The sequence below is a fragment of the Juglans regia genome, chromosome 16, assembly GCF_001411555.2.
Source record: "Juglans regia cultivar Chandler chromosome 16, Walnut 2.0, whole genome shotgun sequence".
NCBI lineage: Eukaryota > Viridiplantae > Streptophyta > Magnoliopsida > Fagales > Juglandaceae > Juglans > Juglans regia.
In genome coordinates, this window is record NC_049916.1 from 19,519,936 (window position 1) to 19,538,824 (window position 18,889).

Here is an 18,889-nt window from a genome sequence, read left to right on the forward strand (position 1 = left end):
GCATCTGATGTTGCAGTGGTGGAACTTGCAATACTGGTTCAGCAATAGACTGTGATGGGGAACCTGCTGGAGAAACATTGTGAGATGAAGTTGGAGAAGGAGAACTGCTTGATACTTGCTGAGTTGAAGATGGAGATTCAACATCATTTTGAGGGAAATTTGCATTAGGGGGTGCAAAGGCAGAAGGTGATGGCTGATTGTCATTGTGACATTCCTCAAAACTTGAAAAATCTCCTTCAACAGGAGGAGAGGCATACAACTGAGTAGGTTGTGAGTATGGCAAGACAGACTCATCAAAGACAACATGCCTTGAAATATAAATCCTATCATTAGGTGGATAAAGGCACTTGTAGCCTTTATGCTTGCTGATGTACCCAATGAAAACACAAGGTAGGGACTTTGGTTCTAGTTTATTGGATCGATCTCCAAGATATGGAAAACATCTAGAACCAAGTATTCTAAGCACTGTATAATCTAGATGCTTGTCATAGAGTTTAAGAAAAGGAGAGTCCATGTTCAGCAAAGAAGAGGGTAGCCTATTTAGAAGAAAAACAGCAGTAGAAAAGCAGTCTAACTAGAATCTGTTTGGGAGTTTAGCATGAAACATCAATGTTTAGCCTAAATTTGTTATGCTTTGATGTTTCCTCTCAGCTTTGCCATTTTGTTCTGGTGTTTTAGGGCAGACAGATTGGTGGATGATGCCATGGCTTTGAAGATAAGTGATAAGGTTTTTGTCATTAAACTCACCGCCTTCATCACATTGAAAAACTTGTATTTTGGCATTAAACTGACAAGTAACTAATTTATGGAATTGAATAAAAGCTTGAAATAGTTCAGATTTATGCTTTAATGGAATTAACCAAGAAAAGTTGGTAGCCTCATCAATGAAAATAGCATAAAATAGCCTCATTGCTTATAAACATGCTCAAGATCTTGTCCACAGCCAATGTGAGATTATTCCTCAATACCCTCCCACACGTGCATGCCAGTATTTTTTCTGGTCCTTGTTACGGGGTAAGTAGTGTGGGTCTCCATTCGTCCTGTGGCAGGCTCTGATATCATGAAAAAATATTGAGATGAAAACTATCTCACGCATTGAGATAGAGAGGGTGTATATTATTCACATATATAGGAAATTACAATCTGTTATCTAAGGAAACTCTACACAAGTAAAGGAATAAGTATGAGCTGAGATCAAGGAGAAAAATAAAACAGCCTAGACTTTCCTATAAGGACTAACAGCTGACTATATACATATGTACTGTAATTTAGCAATCTGACTTGATACTTGGCTTGATACTTGCTGATTTGATACATGTATTCCTTATACAAAGGAGCTATTTACAAAAGTTTTGGCCAATAACTCGAAATTCTTATTACTGGATAGTAGTGTTCTATATATTGACTTGTATGCAAAGTCTAATAATTCGTTTTTGTTGATCTTGTATTGAGATATGCTACCATGTTAACTTCTTGTTTTGAATTTTAAAGGAATATTTGATTCCAGGGTGGTTAATTAATATTATATATATATATATATATATTTAGCTTATATTAGACAATTTTTTATGATTATTTTTGACTCAATCTCATCTTTTTTTGCTTTTACAATTATTTTTTTCCTTAATTCTTTTAGAATTTGCTGCGAATATATTTTTTTGTTACCAAATGTTCTAGTGGGTAATACTAATACCCACCAATAACTCAAAGCGGTAATTGGTCCTATTCCCATGATGAATGTAAACGCCTTTTTGCAGCAAGCTTAGTAGGCTATTACCGGGGGATTTGTCTTGGGAATAGCCTGGAAATTTCCACGGCTTGGACCTTTGCTGAAATAAAATATTTTTTGTGGTTATCTCATGAGCCTTCCACGAATAAAATTGGTGGGAATATAGTTTTTTTCCACAAAAATGATGATTTTTGCTACCAAAAGCATTCATGGAAAAACACGGTATACTTTTTGTGGTGACTTATATCCCGCGAGCTCGCGTGTATATAAACTTTTTTTTTTTTTTTTTTTTTGTATTTTTACTTTTTACACATGATATATAATATCAAACACAATACTTCTACTTTACTTTCTTGATTCTAGCTAGAAGATACTCTACTATTTAATGATCAGATATGCACTTAGAAAACAAGCAAGACTGAGGGATCGATGGAGGATAATCTGATAAGTAAACCCCTGGAAGAATGTACATATGGAATCCCACTAAAAGCAATTGTTTTCCCTACTAAAAACAGCGAAACAAAACTAGCTAATTGCCTCTTGCGAGAAATTACTGCAACATGATAAACTCAAAACTGCGCTACGGCCTACAAACTACCAATCCTGTATATATATATATATATATATATATATATATAGCTAGCTAGGCAGTACTACTGTTTATGAAAAGGATATATATAAACAGTACTAAGAATGTCGACGTCCGTCCCTCTTGTATGAAGAGATCGAAGTCTCCGGCCAGTGAATTATTCGGGGAACACTTGGCCGGGGCACCCCAAGATGCATGTGCTGTTATATAGCTACTCCTAATTAATTGTATGGTTTCTTGATAAGTCAATATAATAGGCACGCAGGCTATATAGCAACCAATAACCATATGTTTACAGTACTGAATATGCATGATCTATGGTTATTTGCTTATCTTAATTTTGTGTTTGTTTGATTCTCATGTTACGTTGAAGCAGAGCGAAGATATAAGCACTGTAGTTGCGTGGCTGTGAACCTGGACAGAATTGTGGACTAGATTGAACTACTCTTAAGAATATATCTTGCCGTGAAAATCCACATGCATGATGCCATTCTGCCACCGACCTTTCCTTTCCCTGATCTGTCTATTTCTCCATCCTTTCCTTAATTTTCACCTTTTTTCTCAAAGATACGGAGCAGATCATAGATTCCAGTATCTACTCCATGCATGCAACCCATGCGCGCAGCTGTGGTGATCACAAAATTAGGACTTTAATATATAGCTGCGCGCCTGCAAGGCAATACTAGTAACTAGAAATTATACAAGTACGTACGCAGCATGCAGATTTTTTTTGAAATTAGTTACATAAGATTCCTTCATGTGCATGAAAAAGATTGAATAGGATAGGTCAGCTTAGAAATGAGATGTATGTAGAGCAAAGAAAGCCTGGGAGAGCTCAAGGCCACTCATCTTGATACTCTAATTCCTAGCTAATTCCCTGCATCTTATCAACAATTCTGACCAGGTTCAGTTTGGGATACGTGGATATCTCTCATCTTTAACTGATCTCTGATCTTCTCCGACCATAAACAACATCCTCATCCAGTAGACTGTAGTATAAATGGTAGGCTTTCGGCGTCGAAACCTGCAGATCAAAGGAGTAAGCTGGAAGCGTCAGCTGTTCCCTGGAGTTCCCTTGACCACTTCATTGGGGCTGATCTTCTGAGTCGACCCTTAAGCTCCACTGAAGTGTTTGGGGGAACTCTTGGAGGCAACTGACAATTGAACAAATCCTCATGATCATGCTTTAGATCATTAGGTTAAGAATCTTAATCCTAGGATTAAGATTCTTAGTGAGAGTCTAGTTCTTTATAATATATATATATATATATATATATATATATATATATATCCGTGTAATTCCCTTAACTAGGTTATGTTATTTAAGGATTCCAAAATCCTAGGATTTAAGATTCTTTATAATTATTTGTTCATTTTTTTCTTTATTTTTTCAATTAATTTGTTCAATATTTTCTTTATATTTTTTTCTTTATTAAAATAATATAGATAAAATATGTGATATTCCTATGGTACTATTTTCTTCAACATTAATGTAAAATAAATTTATGTTATGAATTGTATATATGCTTTCCCATACTGAAAAATTATTAGTTACATTTAGAATATGAATTATATAATCTCTTTGTTTCCTAATAAAATATTGTTATGGCATTGACATTTTTATTTAAACATTAATTTTTAGTATTATGACACGTCGATAAGAGAAATGTTTAATCTGTAAATAAATCTGATAAAAAAAAACTAATAAACTGATATGATATATTTTATTTTTAAAAAATATTTTAAAATAATTATAATATATCACGTTAATTTATAAAATTTATCCATCTATTTGTAACAAAATGAAAATAAATAATAAATCCACGCATCAATTACTCCCTTGGGCCTTTCATTTTTGCTTTGAGCCGGTTCATTTGGGCCGCAAGCCGAGTATCAGATTCAGATTGCTTGCAAATGGCTCCAGAAAGAAAGAGGGCTCCGCGTGTCGCAGCCAATGAGAGATGCCAGGTTGAGTCATCAACCCAATTAGAAACCTCCACGTGGATATTCTACGTAGCTTCGCGCTCCCTCCCGGCTCCCCCCTCCTCCTCCTCCCTCCCGATATATGGAATCACAACGTCTCCCAGATTCTCAGATTGTTTTGATCTGTGGCACCGTTTCCCTTTTCCTTTTCTTTTTTACTCCCACACTGTGCTTCTGATTTCATATTACAACGTAAAACCTCCGGATCTGTCATCTGAGTCGTCACCGGCGACACTAAATGGAAGCTCACGGTGTTGGACTTCGCCGTGTATTAGTGTTAGCCTTTTGCGTCGCCGGTATTTGGTCTGCCTATATTTATCAAGGTTTTCTCCAGGAAACCCTGTGAGTTTTTTTTTTTCTCCTTCATTTTTTTTTTTTTGAAATTTTTCTTCCATTATATACTATTGACTTGGTCTCTTATAGAAAACCGGATGAGAGCTAATGAGTGTGTCCGGGGTTTTTTTCGGATCACGCGGTGTTTTCCTGATTTTAGGGGTAGTAATCGTTTTGCTTTTTGAGTTTAAATTAACTAAGGCTTTCTCAATTGTCTGTGTGGTCTTAGTTGAGATTAGCAATGCTTGGATTCTAGTTTACTGCATTCTCTATACGAAATTGCAACGACAGTTTGAATGTTTAAATTTATGCTCATGAGTGGCGATGCTGGGATTGTATTGGCAACATTGTGCAGTTTGGACGAAACTATGAGTTTCTATTTTCAGAGATTTGGGTGATTTGGACAACGTTTTCCATATGACCTTTGCGAAAGCCTAACGATGCCAACTTTCAAAAAGTTCAATTTTGGTTCTCTAAACTTTTTAATTGAGATGTTTATCATGTTCAAAGTTTCCCATTAATCTAATAAAATGCGTGAAATTATCACATTCCTTTTTTAAACAAAAAAGGTATTTTTCTTTTTTCCTCTTTTGGTTCTCATTTTTCTCACTTTCTAGGTCGACCAAGCGATTTGGTGCAGATGGGAAGAGGTTCGAACACCTTTCGTTCCTTAACTTGGCGCAGAATGTAGTATGTTTAATCTGGTCATATATAAGTGCGTTCTTTGCCTTCATTTTTCTGAATTTCCTTCAAGAAAAGTTTGCTTTTAGCAAGCGCATAGATTGAGGATATAATTTTTTTATTATTCTGTGCGTTAAACAGTGATAAAGCTTTGGTCCGGTGGTAGTAATGGCGGTGCTCCTTGGTGGACATACTGGAGTGCTGGCATTACAAATACAATTGGTCCAGCTATGGGAATCGAAGCATTAAAGTATATCAGCTATCCGGCCCAGGCATGTCTCTAGTTCCACAGTTCCGCATAATTTGATAGTTTCCTCATTTTGGGAGGGTGGAGGTGTTGGTATAATACAGGGAGCAGTGGTCTCCATGATTCACTCTGAGCCTTTTTTGAGAGATCTTTCCAGTTGGATTCTCTGAATCCATCAGTAGTGTCAAAGCCAAGGGGACTGAGTGTGGCCCTGTTGCTGCCCCAAAAATCTGCCATACCTCCCATAAATTCTGAAAATGCAGCAGCTTCAAAGAAAACACACCCCCTTTCTTTTTTCTCCCCCAAACTTTAGACATATATACCTATGCGTAACAAAAGGAAGTTCTGCACAACTCTATTCAAAGGAGGAATTGAAATTCTTTTTCATAAGTGGAAATTGTAGGAATAGGCAAGCGAAGTTAATAAGAGCTTTGTGACAGTGAAGAAACAAATAGAGTTAGATGCTGTCTAGCACTTGTTGTGGGAGCTCTGTGGTGGAGAAAACATGTTGTCAGTTGCAACTCAGCACTTGTAGATGGAGTTTCGTACTTTATCCTTAACTAACACGTGTCGGCGAATCAAAAGCCGACACGTGTCCTCTATGTGACACATCAGCAATTATTTTTAAAAAATAGAAAAATTTTAAATTGATTTTAAAATATTAAAAAGTACTAAATAAATTCAAACCATTTAAGGTTTCTTTTTCAACCTGCCAACCTTCTAAAAATAGTGAAACGCATTTTAAAAATTTTGCTTATAACAATTGGAGTCTATTTGGAACCCACAATTCTGAATCCTGCAATAATGAAGGGTAGACCTGAACTATCTTTGGAACCATCAAAATGATCAATGTTCAGAGCTCAAAGCTCGACTAATCTGGGCTCTGAAATAAGATTTTATGGCTCCGCCACTGTCTATAAGCTTCTTTTTCTTCTTTTTTGTGTCCAGTGCTAATTGAATGAAAGGCTATTTCTTCTTTCATATTACTTATCAGTGGCCGTATTAATTGATCATTGGGATCTTAAAGAACTCGTTTCTTGATTATTGGTGTCTGATGTTGCGTTAGTTAATTGCAGGTCCTTGCAAAATCCTCAAAAATGATTCCAGGTGAGATACCTAGAAATTACAGACTTAACTGAAATAAGTGTGCTGTCTGTTAGGCGTGATGGTACCTTAGTTTAAAAGCATACTTTCACAGACAATACAGTATCCTATATGTCCCTCAATCCTCTTGTAACGTGTAAAAAAATGATTGTTATCTTCTTGTTGTTCATTCCTCCCTTGTTTGATGGCATCTCTTGGGTGAAAGGCATGGAGGATCCTGGAGCTGAGATCTGAAAATAGAATTTGCTTTATATGTAGAGACTTTCTGAAAATGATGGTATTTTATTATGCTGTTGCAGTTTTGAGGCCTTGGAAACCATTTTGTACTATAGTTCTCTTATACTGTGTAATTTTACGCCTTATTTAGAAAGAGATGGTCCCCTTAATAAAATCGGACCCTAGTTTGTAATTGTTTTATTTTGCTCTTTTTTTTCCGTTTCAAATAAAATGGAGAAAAAAGCAGTCTAATGAATGTTATGCATGTTCTTTGGCATAGTTTATTAAAACTGAATGACTCTATTCTCAGGCATGCCTTCCATTATGTTGTACGAAAAAATTAGTCAGTGTAACCTTTCCTTAGTGATAAAAAAAAGAGTCAGTGTATCCTTTCCTGTCTATTTGTGACTTAGCGTAGGACTTTTTCCTTGCTCTGTTTATTTTTCTCCAATTGAGGTTGGATTATTTATACAGCTTGGTTAATATTTTCATGGAATTGATGCTTTTATGACTAACCAATGATTTATCTCACTTTTATGCAGTTATGCTGATGGGTAGTTTCGTTTATGGCATAAGATACACTTTTCCAGAGTATCTTTGTACTCTCCTTGTTGCTGGAGGGGTATCTATATTCGCACTATTAAAGGTGATGATCATACTGATGTTAACTTCTTTTTTCTTTTTAACTTATGCATGCATGGTTTTTATGATACGTTTGGAGGAGAGAAAGTAATTGCTTCTTGCAATTTCAATTTCTGACTTCTATATGCTTGTCTCCTCTATAATACGGTTGATTGCAGACTAGCTCGAAAACTATCAGCAAGCTGGCTCATCCAAATGCACCTCTTGGATATGGGCTATGTTTTCTGAACCTTGCATTTGATGGATTTACAAATGCTACTCAGGATTCAATATCCGCCAGGTAAGTCAACAATTTTTTTGTTTAAATTTTATTTGATTCACATTTAAAAAAAAAAAATTGATTTTGTATGATGTTGAGAAACTATTGAATTTTTTTTTGTTTCCATGTTCTGGTTTACAAGTCAAAAAGCAACAAAGAAGAATGCATCTCATTGAAGTTTGTTCTGTACTTAACTTAAAAGGCAATTTGTTTTTAATATTGAGTGTAAATCTCTGTACCTCTCTACTGCTGAAGAACATGTTAATTTTCGAAAAGACTGTCATTCTGCCATTTACCCCTAGAAATGTCAGGAAAATGCATAAAGGTCTTTGTTTATCTTCTATGTGCAAGAAACAAAATGCAAGATGCAGCAAATCTATTCTTCCAACATAATGAATTGATTGCAATAATAACTAAACAAGATTGCAATAAATTACACCAATCTGTAGAGACATTTATGTAAATATAGTGGTTCCAGACTATTGATTCTGAGATTATCTTTCCTCTTGACCTAAAGTCACTTGTTGAACATGGCTCTCATAATTTGGCAATGTAAAGAAGGCAAGATGGAGTTCATTTGGGTCTTAATTTTATTGACTTTGTAGGTTGTATGGACATTGACAATGCCAATTAATGTACTTATTAAAAATGCTTAACAATGTCTATCACAACCTTTTCTTTACAAAATCCCCCAATGTGTATTTCACCTTTTTCCATTGGTTGATGTCACCCTATTTCTATTGTTTGCACATTAGATCTGGGATTAGAATTTTGAAGTCTGCATCTCCTCCCTTTTTAGTGATAAATACACTTTGCACCCTCAAGCTACCATGGGTATTAAGCGCTATGCACCCAAAACTACAAAAACTAACACATTGCACCCTCAAACTACCAAAAATTGGAACTTTAACAATCATAATAGAATGAAGGGGCAAAATGTCATCTTTTGGTAGTTTGATGGTACGTTTTAGTTTCAGTGTAAAATGCTAAACTGCTGATAGATTGAAGGTGCAAAGTGTACTTTTCTCCCCTTTTATTACCTCCATGGAGTGCCATGCATTTCTTTCTGGGCAGAGTACCATGCAAATTGATTATTTTAGAATGGTGAATTCTATCTCAGAGGCTGCCTTGTGCTTACCAACCCATCTTGAATGGTATATATAGATTTTTCTCAATGTTATTGGTTTCTCTGGATTAGGTATCCAAAAACAAGTGCCTGGGATATTATGCTAGGGATGAACTTATGGGGTACCATTTACAACATGGTCTACATGTTCGGCTGGCCACAGGCTAGTGGATTTGAGGCAATCCAGTTTTGCAAGCAGCATCCGGAGGCAGCATGGGATATTTTTCTCTATTGCCTTTGTGGGGCAGTTGGCCAGAATTTCATCTTTCTAACCATAAGTCGATTCGGCTCCCTTGCTAATACCACAATCACCACCACCCGCAAGTTTGTCAGCATTGTGGTTTCGTCACTCCTGAGTGGCAATCCCTTGTCAACAAAACAATGGGGGTGCGTTGTCATGGTCTTCTCCGGGTTGTCATACCAGATCTACCTCAAGTGGAAGAAGTTGCAGAGATTGCAGAAGAAGAGAAAGCCCATGTAACATTTTTTAACCATAACCTCCACCCTTCTTCATTTTTTTCCATCATATCCCTCTTTGTTATATCATTTATGGTAGCCATTAGGCGAAAAAGAAAATAGTAGCCGTAAAGTTGCGATGGCTTCAAGTTTAGATGATACCTAAAAGGAATCAGTTGAATGTAACTGTAGATTTTTATGTAGTAGCACTATATTTTGCCATACCCTTCTTGCTCATGCTTAGTGTTACAGTTTCTATATCTTGTAATCTATATTTGCTAAATTATCATGCACAAAAGAACAAAAGGAGAGACTGGCAATTTCTTATAGCGTGGGTGATGGGGTTCCATTTAGAAACTGTGCATGGGATGAATTTTGAGTATGGAACTATTGTCTCATTATGCGCAGTATTTTTTTTTTGTTTTGACTAAGTTATTAAACTTTTCTTTAGTTTGAAACATTTGTTTTCACTCCATTTTGTAAAGAATAAGGTTGTATATTGAATCACACACAAACCATATAAAGAGGAGGGACTTTATTTATATATATAGAGACCAATACCCTAACGACACGCAACCAAGCACGTGGGACACGGTAAAACACTAAGCAGCATGTACACTCGGGTTTGGTAACAAGATCGTGAAACTACCTACCTTGAGGATGTGATTTTGTAAAGATGTCCTCGAGCTAGTGTTGGAAGAGTTGCAACTAAACGAAACTGAAATAAGCATTGAAGAAGAAGATGAGGGTAAAGTAGCAATAAATTTTAATGGAATAATTCTTCTTATCATTCATTATTCACCATCCTACACTCTATGGAAAAAAAAAAACTGTCAGGTGTGGAATGTGGAGATGAATAATGGCTTATGTATAGGAAAATTCCTAAAATAGTAGAACATTAATCTGTAATATCAATTATCTAATCGGTATAAACGAATAGTTGAAGAAGGTAAGGAGAAAAGAAAGAGAAATGATGTTTGTAGTTATAGAGTGAGTAAATGTTACGTATTTTTTTGAAAAAAAAGTGAGTAACTTAAAAAATTTAAATTTTTAATAGAGGACTACTTTTTTTCAAAATGAGTGCGGAACGTTTGCACAACCCGTAACTACATCTTACATTACTCTATTCCTACACTGCACAGCTTCAAATAGAATTATTCTTCCTACTAATATATCAAATCCGTTCCAACCAAAACTCAATCTCGACAAGTTTCAGTTGGATTGTTAAACAGTTTTTTGGGTCCTAGAAATTTTAAAGAAAATAATTGGGTGGTGGTGCTAGTTTAAAAAGTTTTTGCCTGATTTTTGTTTTTCCCTTTCATGTGATTTAGAAGACTAGTGATAGAAGTTCGGACTCTTTAATGTGGAAAAGAGGAAAATTTTAATAAGCTACAATGCGCCATTAGTAGTTTACCGTAGGGATCAATCCAGTTTACATGGCATGGCAGGCAAATGAGTGCCTTACCTTCCCTCGAGAAAGTTTTTTTGGTTGTTGGAAGGTTGATGACAGCAAATGAGGGAGCTTTATTTTGTAGAGAGTTCCCTCCCACTTTTACCAATTGCTTTTGCTTCCCTACTAATAATACTTTTCTTCCACCACCATGGCTGCATCTTCCCCTACCAACGTTTTCAACCCTTCTTCCGCCACAACACTTCCCACTGCTGAAAAACTCAGAGAAAGAGACGTCCGGACTGAAAAACAGTGTTTCCAACGCCACTTCCATACTAGAATTAAAGGTACTTTTCTCCCTTTAAGTAAGGCCTTCTACTTCCTCCTTTCGTCAGTTTCGTTGTCTCCAATCTCTGCTTCTTTCTTTGTATGAATCTCTCATTTGATGTTAACCTCTGGGTCTTTGGAAGAAATGAGAGAAAGCAGATGATAAACTATGGACGTTATGCAGATGATAAACTATGAGAGAAAGCAGAGAAACCTCTGGTTCTTTGTATGAATCTCTCGTTTATCTTGTTGTTTGCAAGAAACACAATGGAGGTTACATTTGAAACTCGTATTTGATAATTCGGTATGTGCATGTCTCCTGTGATTTAGTTCTTGCCGCAGAATTCTCACACATTTGTTACAAGTTTCTGTAGCTATGATCATGCAGTAGTTCAAGGGAGGAAAAATAGAGAAGAAGAGGTATGTGCACACCAAAACCAGAAACTCCAATTCATTCACACTAATTAAGTTCCATTACATCAGAAATCAAGTTTAAAAATTAAAGAAAAAAAATATTACAGCCTTTTTATATACCCTTTGCACACCCAAAAATAACAAAAAGGGAATCCATTTCAACTGGTTAATCCTAATTTTTTTTCCTCTTTCCTCTATAATCTTTCATCATATATAGGCGAGCTGCCGATGACTACTTACACTCACAATGACTAGGAATGACATAACTAGTTCTGTACAAATCATAAATCAAGACCGAAATCTGGAACACCCAAAACCATATAGAACAAGAAGAAAAACAAAAGAAGGGACACACCGAGCACACTGGTTTTTGTGTTAATGTCAAGGTAGTAAATCTGGCGGGGACTAAAGAACACGTTAGATGTGCTGGAAATGGCAGAATGCACCATAACATTCTAGATCTGGGGTGTTTTGGAGTGCAGATCTCAACATGTCTAACTAAAATATCATGCCAGAATGGCTGCAATCCTAGGAAACTGAATACAAATGAGAAGGCAAGACCTCAACAATGGATCTGGGCCAAGTAGAATTTGTATTAGGAGGTAGATTGTAGAAGCTGTTTATAGACTGTGGAGGAGGGATCTTTTGCAGGATGGTGGCTGTGAAAAATTGGCAAATGGGTCGGTAGAAGGGGACTCAATTCCAAGTGTTCTTAGTAGGAAGCTCCTTTCCTGGAAAAAAAAAAAATTGCAACAAAATTCTGTGGTCAGATTCTGAACTATCAAATACAATAGAAAAAGTAGAACATAAGGTCAAGTCTAATTGATCTCCTCTCAAAGCTTTGCAGGTTATCCAACTCCATATCGTGAGAGCAAATGAACTATCAATCCATGGAAGGGGTAGATTCTGCACCTCTAAATTCAGTATGACCCATCACTGAAGTTCTACACTTCTACATCTTTTCGTTTCTTAATACACCGTGTAACAAATCTTGTCCTGATGAAGGAGATTAGCTCTAACTAAATGTTAACAATTAATCATCCTCACGGTGTTATGTTGTTGACAAATGACTAATTAATTCAAGGAAACATCTAGGGACCCATGGCCTAGTCAGGACATCACAATAAGATGAATGCTTTCAATACTAGCAATGACCCCTCTCCGCACTTGAGGCATTTTGTCATTTGTTCAGATATAAAAACTCAAGTTTGATCATGGTATTTTGCTTTAAAATGCCATACATTTACACACTATAGTATTTTCTTATAAACAATGGTAAAGTTGAATATATGGAAAAACAAAAATACAGTTATGGCTACAATACAGAAAAGGGATGAAGATGCATAAAAAGCAAATAAGCTGACTGACAGATTCTCTACAAAGATGAGAATAGGAGGAAAGATCGATAATTAATGTCTTACGTTTTATAATGGGGGAAAAAATAGAATTAGTGTGGAGGCCTGAGGATATAATGTTTTATAATATTGTAATATTTTTTGAGTTTTACTTCAAACTTTGGTGCCTATAATAATAAAGCATGATGTAGCACTTCAAATCTTGGCCATTGTTAAAATTCTGGAATTCTTATTTATGATGTGTCAACAAGTTGTAGTCCTGTGTAATTAACAAGCCGCCTCTATGAAATTCTGTCATCCATATTTTTGTTCCTATGTTTGGTTGGGTCAACTGAAATCTCTGATCACCTACATTAAATAAAATCTTAACTGATCTTATACATATAATCTTGCTAAGTAAAGAAAAGAAAGTTGGCTACCATTTTTGTTTAATTCATCAAGGTACAGAATTATGAGTTCTTAGTCGAGTTCATTTTTGCACAGCTAGTCTTTCATTATTTTCAAAACCTTCTCTCCAATTTCTCTTTCGTGTCTTTTTCCTCTTGTTTGGTCTGTGTGTGTGTGTGTTAAGAATGATGGTACTATCTAGTGCTGAACTGATAAAGTTTCAAATTTCAATCAGATTGAACCTTGGCAGTCTTAGTGGTAAGGTTTTCAATATACTGAAATGGTAACATCTGTTGTGGCTGCACTACAATTACCGGCTTTACTATCAAAAGATCAAATCATACTAATGTGCCCATGAATATCAGAGACGTGAAGTCCCTCTTCCATTACTGCTACCACTAATCCTTGGTTCATAGTCCTGGTGATGGCTTGACCATTAGAAGAATCATTCATATTGTTTTTAATTTGCACTTGATGTTAATCACTGGCTTGATAAATGCTATAGTTAAACCCAACTTTTTTGCCACCAATCTGTCTTTTTCTTCCCTGTAATGGCTAAATAGGTACTCTAAGCTGCTTCTGAGATTACAATCATTGGACTCACTGTATTCCTCTTCTCCACCATACCATTAATGCTAAATAAGGTGGTGATTCATGAACAGTGACTAGCACTGCTAAGTTTTCTGGCAGTAGGCTTGATAGTTTACTAACTTGTAACTTCTAGTACTATTGCTAATTGGATTACTGAGACATATTTGCTATTGCTGATATAAAATACCACACTATATTGCTTATAAATAAATAACATACGAAAATGGATTTTCTAGGTAGAATAAAAGTTTTTGAATAACTCACACTTTCTGAAAATTTTGGGCTAGGTATCCCTGCTGCTAATGATCTGAACAACGGGGTTACTTGAAGAGGGGAACCAAACTCTGTACTTGATGAGGCAGAAACAACTCCATCATTGACTACTTGTTCATCACAAGACATGAAAATCCCTGCAATAATTTAGATGTTATTATCAGTAGTGCTAATTCAGTAGAGAAATTCCATAGTAAATAAGTAAAGAAAGCTTATCGGCCCTTGTATCCAATGTAAGATTTCATTACCTTGCTTTGTAGTTGCACCAGAAGTCACTCCTGTCTCAAATTCACCAACATCCGCATACTCTCCAATATGAAATGATTGTGGCCTAGTTCTGATATCCTGATGCAGGGAACATATCTCAACTTGTGCTTGCTCCATTTTGTTTCCATCTATATTCGACAGTAGAGTTGATCCTGTACTGTATTCAGAGCTTCCAGGAGACTCATCACACAGATCAGGTTGCCTAAAGTATAAAGACAACCAATTAGATGTTGATGGGGAGTAATACCTACTCAAATCATTCATCCTAAACGGAAAAAATGCCTTCTTAAATTTGAACATTAATCCACAACATAAAATATATATGTTACCTCCAGGATGGTAGACTTCCCTCATCACTATTACTGAAGTTAATATCTTCAAGTTGAAGATCAATATCAGAGATTCTGTATGTGAGGATATCACTTTCTTTACTTCGGTTCAGAAAATCTTGAAGAACCTGAATATTTGTATTAGATGAATGTTAGAGAACACAAAAACTCGTGTGTATTATATTTAAAGCTCTGCTCTAAGGACGACATATGGAGTACTCCAGCACTGATGGCGAATGTTTAAAAAATAAGAAAAAAAATCCAAGCACATACATGTGGATTTCAAGGGAATCAATCCCATGTTGCTTTTATTATGCGAGTACTTGCACTTTGGCCACACAGAAAGGCAAGAGATTTTGACTAAAACAAATGAATATGATGAGGATATTATTCTCATTTAGAATGACACGGCCATAGGAATGAGAAAAAAAATCCATGTATTTAGTTGGTGCAAGGAATTGAACTAACAGTTGATCATGTGTGTACTATAATATTGTTACTAACCCAACTTGATGGACCCTTCAAGGAGGAAATATTGGGCACTGTTAGTTGAAAACCAAGCAGTTACAAAATTACTTCTAACCTTCCAAGCATTTTCCAGACTCTGATCTGTATTCTCTGTATTAACTTTTAGAGCAAGTGAGCTGAGCAATTCTGCTTGTTGCATCAACGCAATTATCTTTGGGTCATCTTTCTTGAGATATGTACCTTGAATCCTGTCATTCTGAGCTGCTTTTGTAAAAAAAAAATTAAAAAAATGGAAGAGTAAGATTAAATCTTGTAAAAGTTTGATTGAGGAAAACAAACAACCGACAGAAAACAGAATTGTCATGGTGAAAAATAGACCAACATGGTGTGTCAGTCATATTAAAGAAAATGGTGTCCAATTCTAATACTCTTTCTCCAAATGTGCTTCTCAGGCTTTGAAAGAGCAATCTGAAGCACTAAACAAAAAGACATTTCTATGTGCTAGATTACCATCGTTGAAGTGATCGTTGTCATCATTGACATGATGTTGGTCTGCCAAGTTATTAACACTGTGGATGTTCTGAGCCAACACAGCAAAAGGAGCTCGCAGCTGCTGATTCATAGTTCCACACTGCTTACGTAATCCGTCTCTTAAGGTGTAATTTTCTGTGATATCAGGGATGAAGGTTGGCCTGAATGGTAAAAATAGTGAGTTCTACCCTGTAAGCACAAATACGAATGGCATTTGTACGTATACACATTCAACTTTTACTGTACCTAATCTTCTTTAAAGGTGCTGCAGTCTCAGCTCCATCTGTACTGAACCCATTTTGGGATACAACCCTTTTGTTGTTCATGTTAATGTATGAACCGGAATTCTCTTTTGGTTGGGCTTCATATTTTGCTCTCTTTTTGCACAGAGTGGAGAAACGGTTTTTCACAGCGTTATCCGTTCTGCAGAGGCAGCATGACAGATTAAAAACTTAAGCTTTATACTCACTGTAGAAATACATTTTGATTGCACAGAACAGGGAAGTCATCTTTATATACCTGCCTGAAACCACCTTCGCTATTTCCGTCCATCTATTACCAAATATCTTCTGAGCCTGCACATCCAGTAATGGATTAATGATAATCAATGCGAGAAAAAAGGTTGTATGGATTAATGCTAATCAATGCGAGAAAAAAGGTTGTGGGTACTCTTTTTTAAGCTAAACAAGAAAGATAGCAAAACTTCGTGACTGTAAATATGCTCTCAAATAATCACCCAAAAGATATAGAGATATTCATCATCAGAGATGCATAAACTGTGAGCCTGTGACATTATAGTACTTATGAAAACAGAGCATGAATTACCTCGCATAAGAGCATGTCTTCCTCGGGCGACCAGCCCCCTTTCTTGAAATCAGAATTCAAGTACGTGTACCACCTGCAATATAAATGGTTGTCCATAGTAATAAATAAATATTACAAATTCAAAAGGATGGACAAAATGTCAAAAATCAGTCCGAACTAACCTTCTTCTGCACTGTCTGGTCGTCTTATCCTTGAACTTGGATGCAATAATCGTCCAACTGCTTTTTTACATAGATTACAACCACCCAATTAAATTGCAATTAGATGAACAAAAGACACAAACGGAGATAAAGGAAACTGAGTTCATACTTTCCCGTCCCATGAAGGCAAATTTGCTGGCGGAGTATATCATCCTCCTGCAAATCACAAAACCTTGTATTTATCAGAACCAAACAAGAAACTGTTTTGAAGATCGATAGATGAAACAGAGAGAGAGAGAGAGAGAGAGAGAGAGAGAGCAAAGGAAGAGAGAAAGAAAAAGAAGGAGACCTCCTGATTCCATGTAACAATGTGGCGCTCCTTCTTCTTCGAATCTTCGTTTGCAGGCGGCTTCTTCGTTTTCTTATTCATCTCGTGGATTGTTTTAGTGACTCTCAGTCTGCTTTCTTTCTTTCTTTCTCGGACGCTCTTCTCCCTTCCTCTTTATTAAAACCAACTTAGCATGCTAAAGCCAAAACCTTTTTGGCGTTACAGTAATCTACCATTAAAGTTAAATACCGTACGTTCCCTCTCTCTAACTTTCTTTGTTCCTTCCTTTCTTATCTTTACTGCTACTGTTTGGTTCAAAACGGGGAACCGTAAGCACAATCCCAAAGCTCATACAAAAGCCCTACAGCCCCCTACACACTATAAAAAAATCGCCTTGGATTCTCAACTTTTCAGTCCACCTTTGTTCTTGCTGTTGCCTGGATTCGATCAAAATCACCACCGGCTAAATCAGAAGAACAAAAGGACAGAAACAGAGTACGATCAATACATTATAACTCTGTAGTTGTTTTGTGCGATTCCATCCTAATATCCAAATAACAAGCTTTTTAGTTGGGTTTCTCGAAATCCGAGCAAGAAACGGTTTTTCGAATATGGGTATGTTCGTATATTCATACAGTGTAATAAAACAGAATGAATCTCAGAAATACGAACTTACAAATCTAAAAAAAACACTCGCTACAATACAATGGTGAAGGGGTGCTGGTGTTCTGGTCCTGTAGTGATCGACAGTTTCTGATATAGGAAAGAATAAACTGATGATCTGCTGTTTCTGAAGCCTTATCTCTCTCTCTCTCTCTCTCTCTCGAAATTTTTGAAACGAGGGACCGTGTGTGTATTTTTGGTTTCCTCCCTATTTTTAATTTTCTCGAAGAATAATAAAAATAATTTAAATCAACGAATTCTTGGTATAGTGCGCGGGTATGAGAGGAAGTTTGAAAAACAAACGCTGAATTTCATGAGATCACATTAATGAATGGTGAAGTGGACTATGCCCACCTTGCACATTAAAAAGTGTTCAAAATTTATTTCTTCTTATGTTTTTTCTAGGAGGGAAAATCCTTGCTCACATATCAAACTTTGTATATACATACCTAATCTAGAAATTATTTTAGCTTGAAAAAGTTCACATATATATACTCGTAATATTCCTAAATAATATCCGTGTAATATCGTTAATATGATTCATTGGAACGGGAGTCTTACATCAATAATGCCACGTGAATGTTACGTTCTTCAATATTACTGCTTAAAGTTACTGCTTGAATATTTTAATTTTTTTAATGATTAAAAATATTTAAAAAATGATAAAACAAAAAATTTATACTAACAGTACACCCAACGATAAAAGCTGGACAGCTCGCTAGCACCACTCATGTTCATATTTAGTAGGTTTAGTCATCACTTTCAAGTATGACTTGTTTCTCCTATATTTGAACTTGGTGGTTTTAAAGGGGAGGTGATGATCTTCGTGACCTAAACCCTCCACACAGCTCAATAGTTACATTTTTCCTTTTTTTTTTTTTTTTTTGACAAAATTCAATGCTTGTTTTGGTTACTACATATCCACCCAATCATGCATTTCAGCAAGTTTCATTTTTACTGTGCTTGAGGTGTGCTGGCTCCCCATGTGTCTGAGAGAGTGGTGACCACGCTCAGTAGTGATTGGGCAGTATTTCCACGTGGGTTTATGTGAAAGTGGGGGTTGGGGTGGTCGGGTCATTCAGCATGAGGGTGTGCATTTTGTGCTCATGCTGTAGGCGCTTTCTTATTGTCATCACTCCCATGATGTTGTGTGTGAATGAATGGCTGTGTGCGGAAATCATGAGACTGTGTATTCAAGTTTTGAAAGTTCAAAGTTCTTGAGGGTCGGTGTAGAGA

At 36.2% G+C, this 18,889-nt stretch overlaps 2 protein-coding genes across 4 annotated transcripts; one reads left to right on the forward strand and one right to left on the reverse strand.

Annotated features, from left to right (window-relative positions):
• Positions 1-4,326: 4,326 nt before the first annotated feature.
• On the forward strand, positions 4,327-9,635 carry LOC109019224 (UDP-galactose/UDP-glucose transporter 3). Its single transcript, XM_019001474.2, has 7 exons — positions 4,327-4,643; positions 5,252-5,349; positions 5,457-5,587; positions 6,639-6,669; positions 7,425-7,528; positions 7,683-7,804; positions 8,982-9,635. The coding sequence occupies exons 1-7, from the start codon at positions 4,540-4,542 to the stop codon at positions 9,388-9,390; spliced, it is 999 nt and encodes a 332-aa protein (XP_018857019.1). The 5' UTR covers positions 4,327-4,539; the 3' UTR covers positions 9,391-9,635.
• Positions 9,636-11,507: 1,872 nt separating this feature from the next.
• Positions 11,508-17,809, reverse strand: LOC109019214 (transcription factor MYB124-like). Of its 3 annotated transcripts, XM_019001462.2 has the most exons (13): positions 17,667-17,809; positions 17,012-17,453; positions 16,832-16,878; positions 16,684-16,740; positions 16,523-16,595; positions 16,217-16,272; positions 15,944-16,120; positions 15,677-15,858; positions 15,282-15,430; positions 14,699-14,826; positions 14,351-14,571; positions 14,094-14,239; positions 11,508-12,227 (listed from the first exon to the last, which is right to left on the reverse strand). In XM_019001462.2, exons 2-13 carry the CDS (start codon positions 17,090-17,092, stop codon positions 12,117-12,119), a joined length of 1,428 nt encoding a protein of 475 aa, XP_018857007.1. In that variant the 5' UTR covers positions 17,093-17,453; positions 17,667-17,809; the 3' UTR covers positions 11,508-12,116. The 3 variants fall into 3 exon arrangements, with proteins under 3 accessions (XP_018857007.1, XP_018857006.1, XP_018857008.1); XM_019001461.2 differs by lacking the exon at positions 17,667-17,809 and having other exon boundaries at positions 17,012-17,611; XM_019001463.2 differs by lacking the exon at positions 17,667-17,809 and having other exon boundaries at positions 15,282-15,427; positions 17,012-17,609.
• Between the last annotated feature and the right edge of the window lie 1,080 nt (positions 17,810-18,889).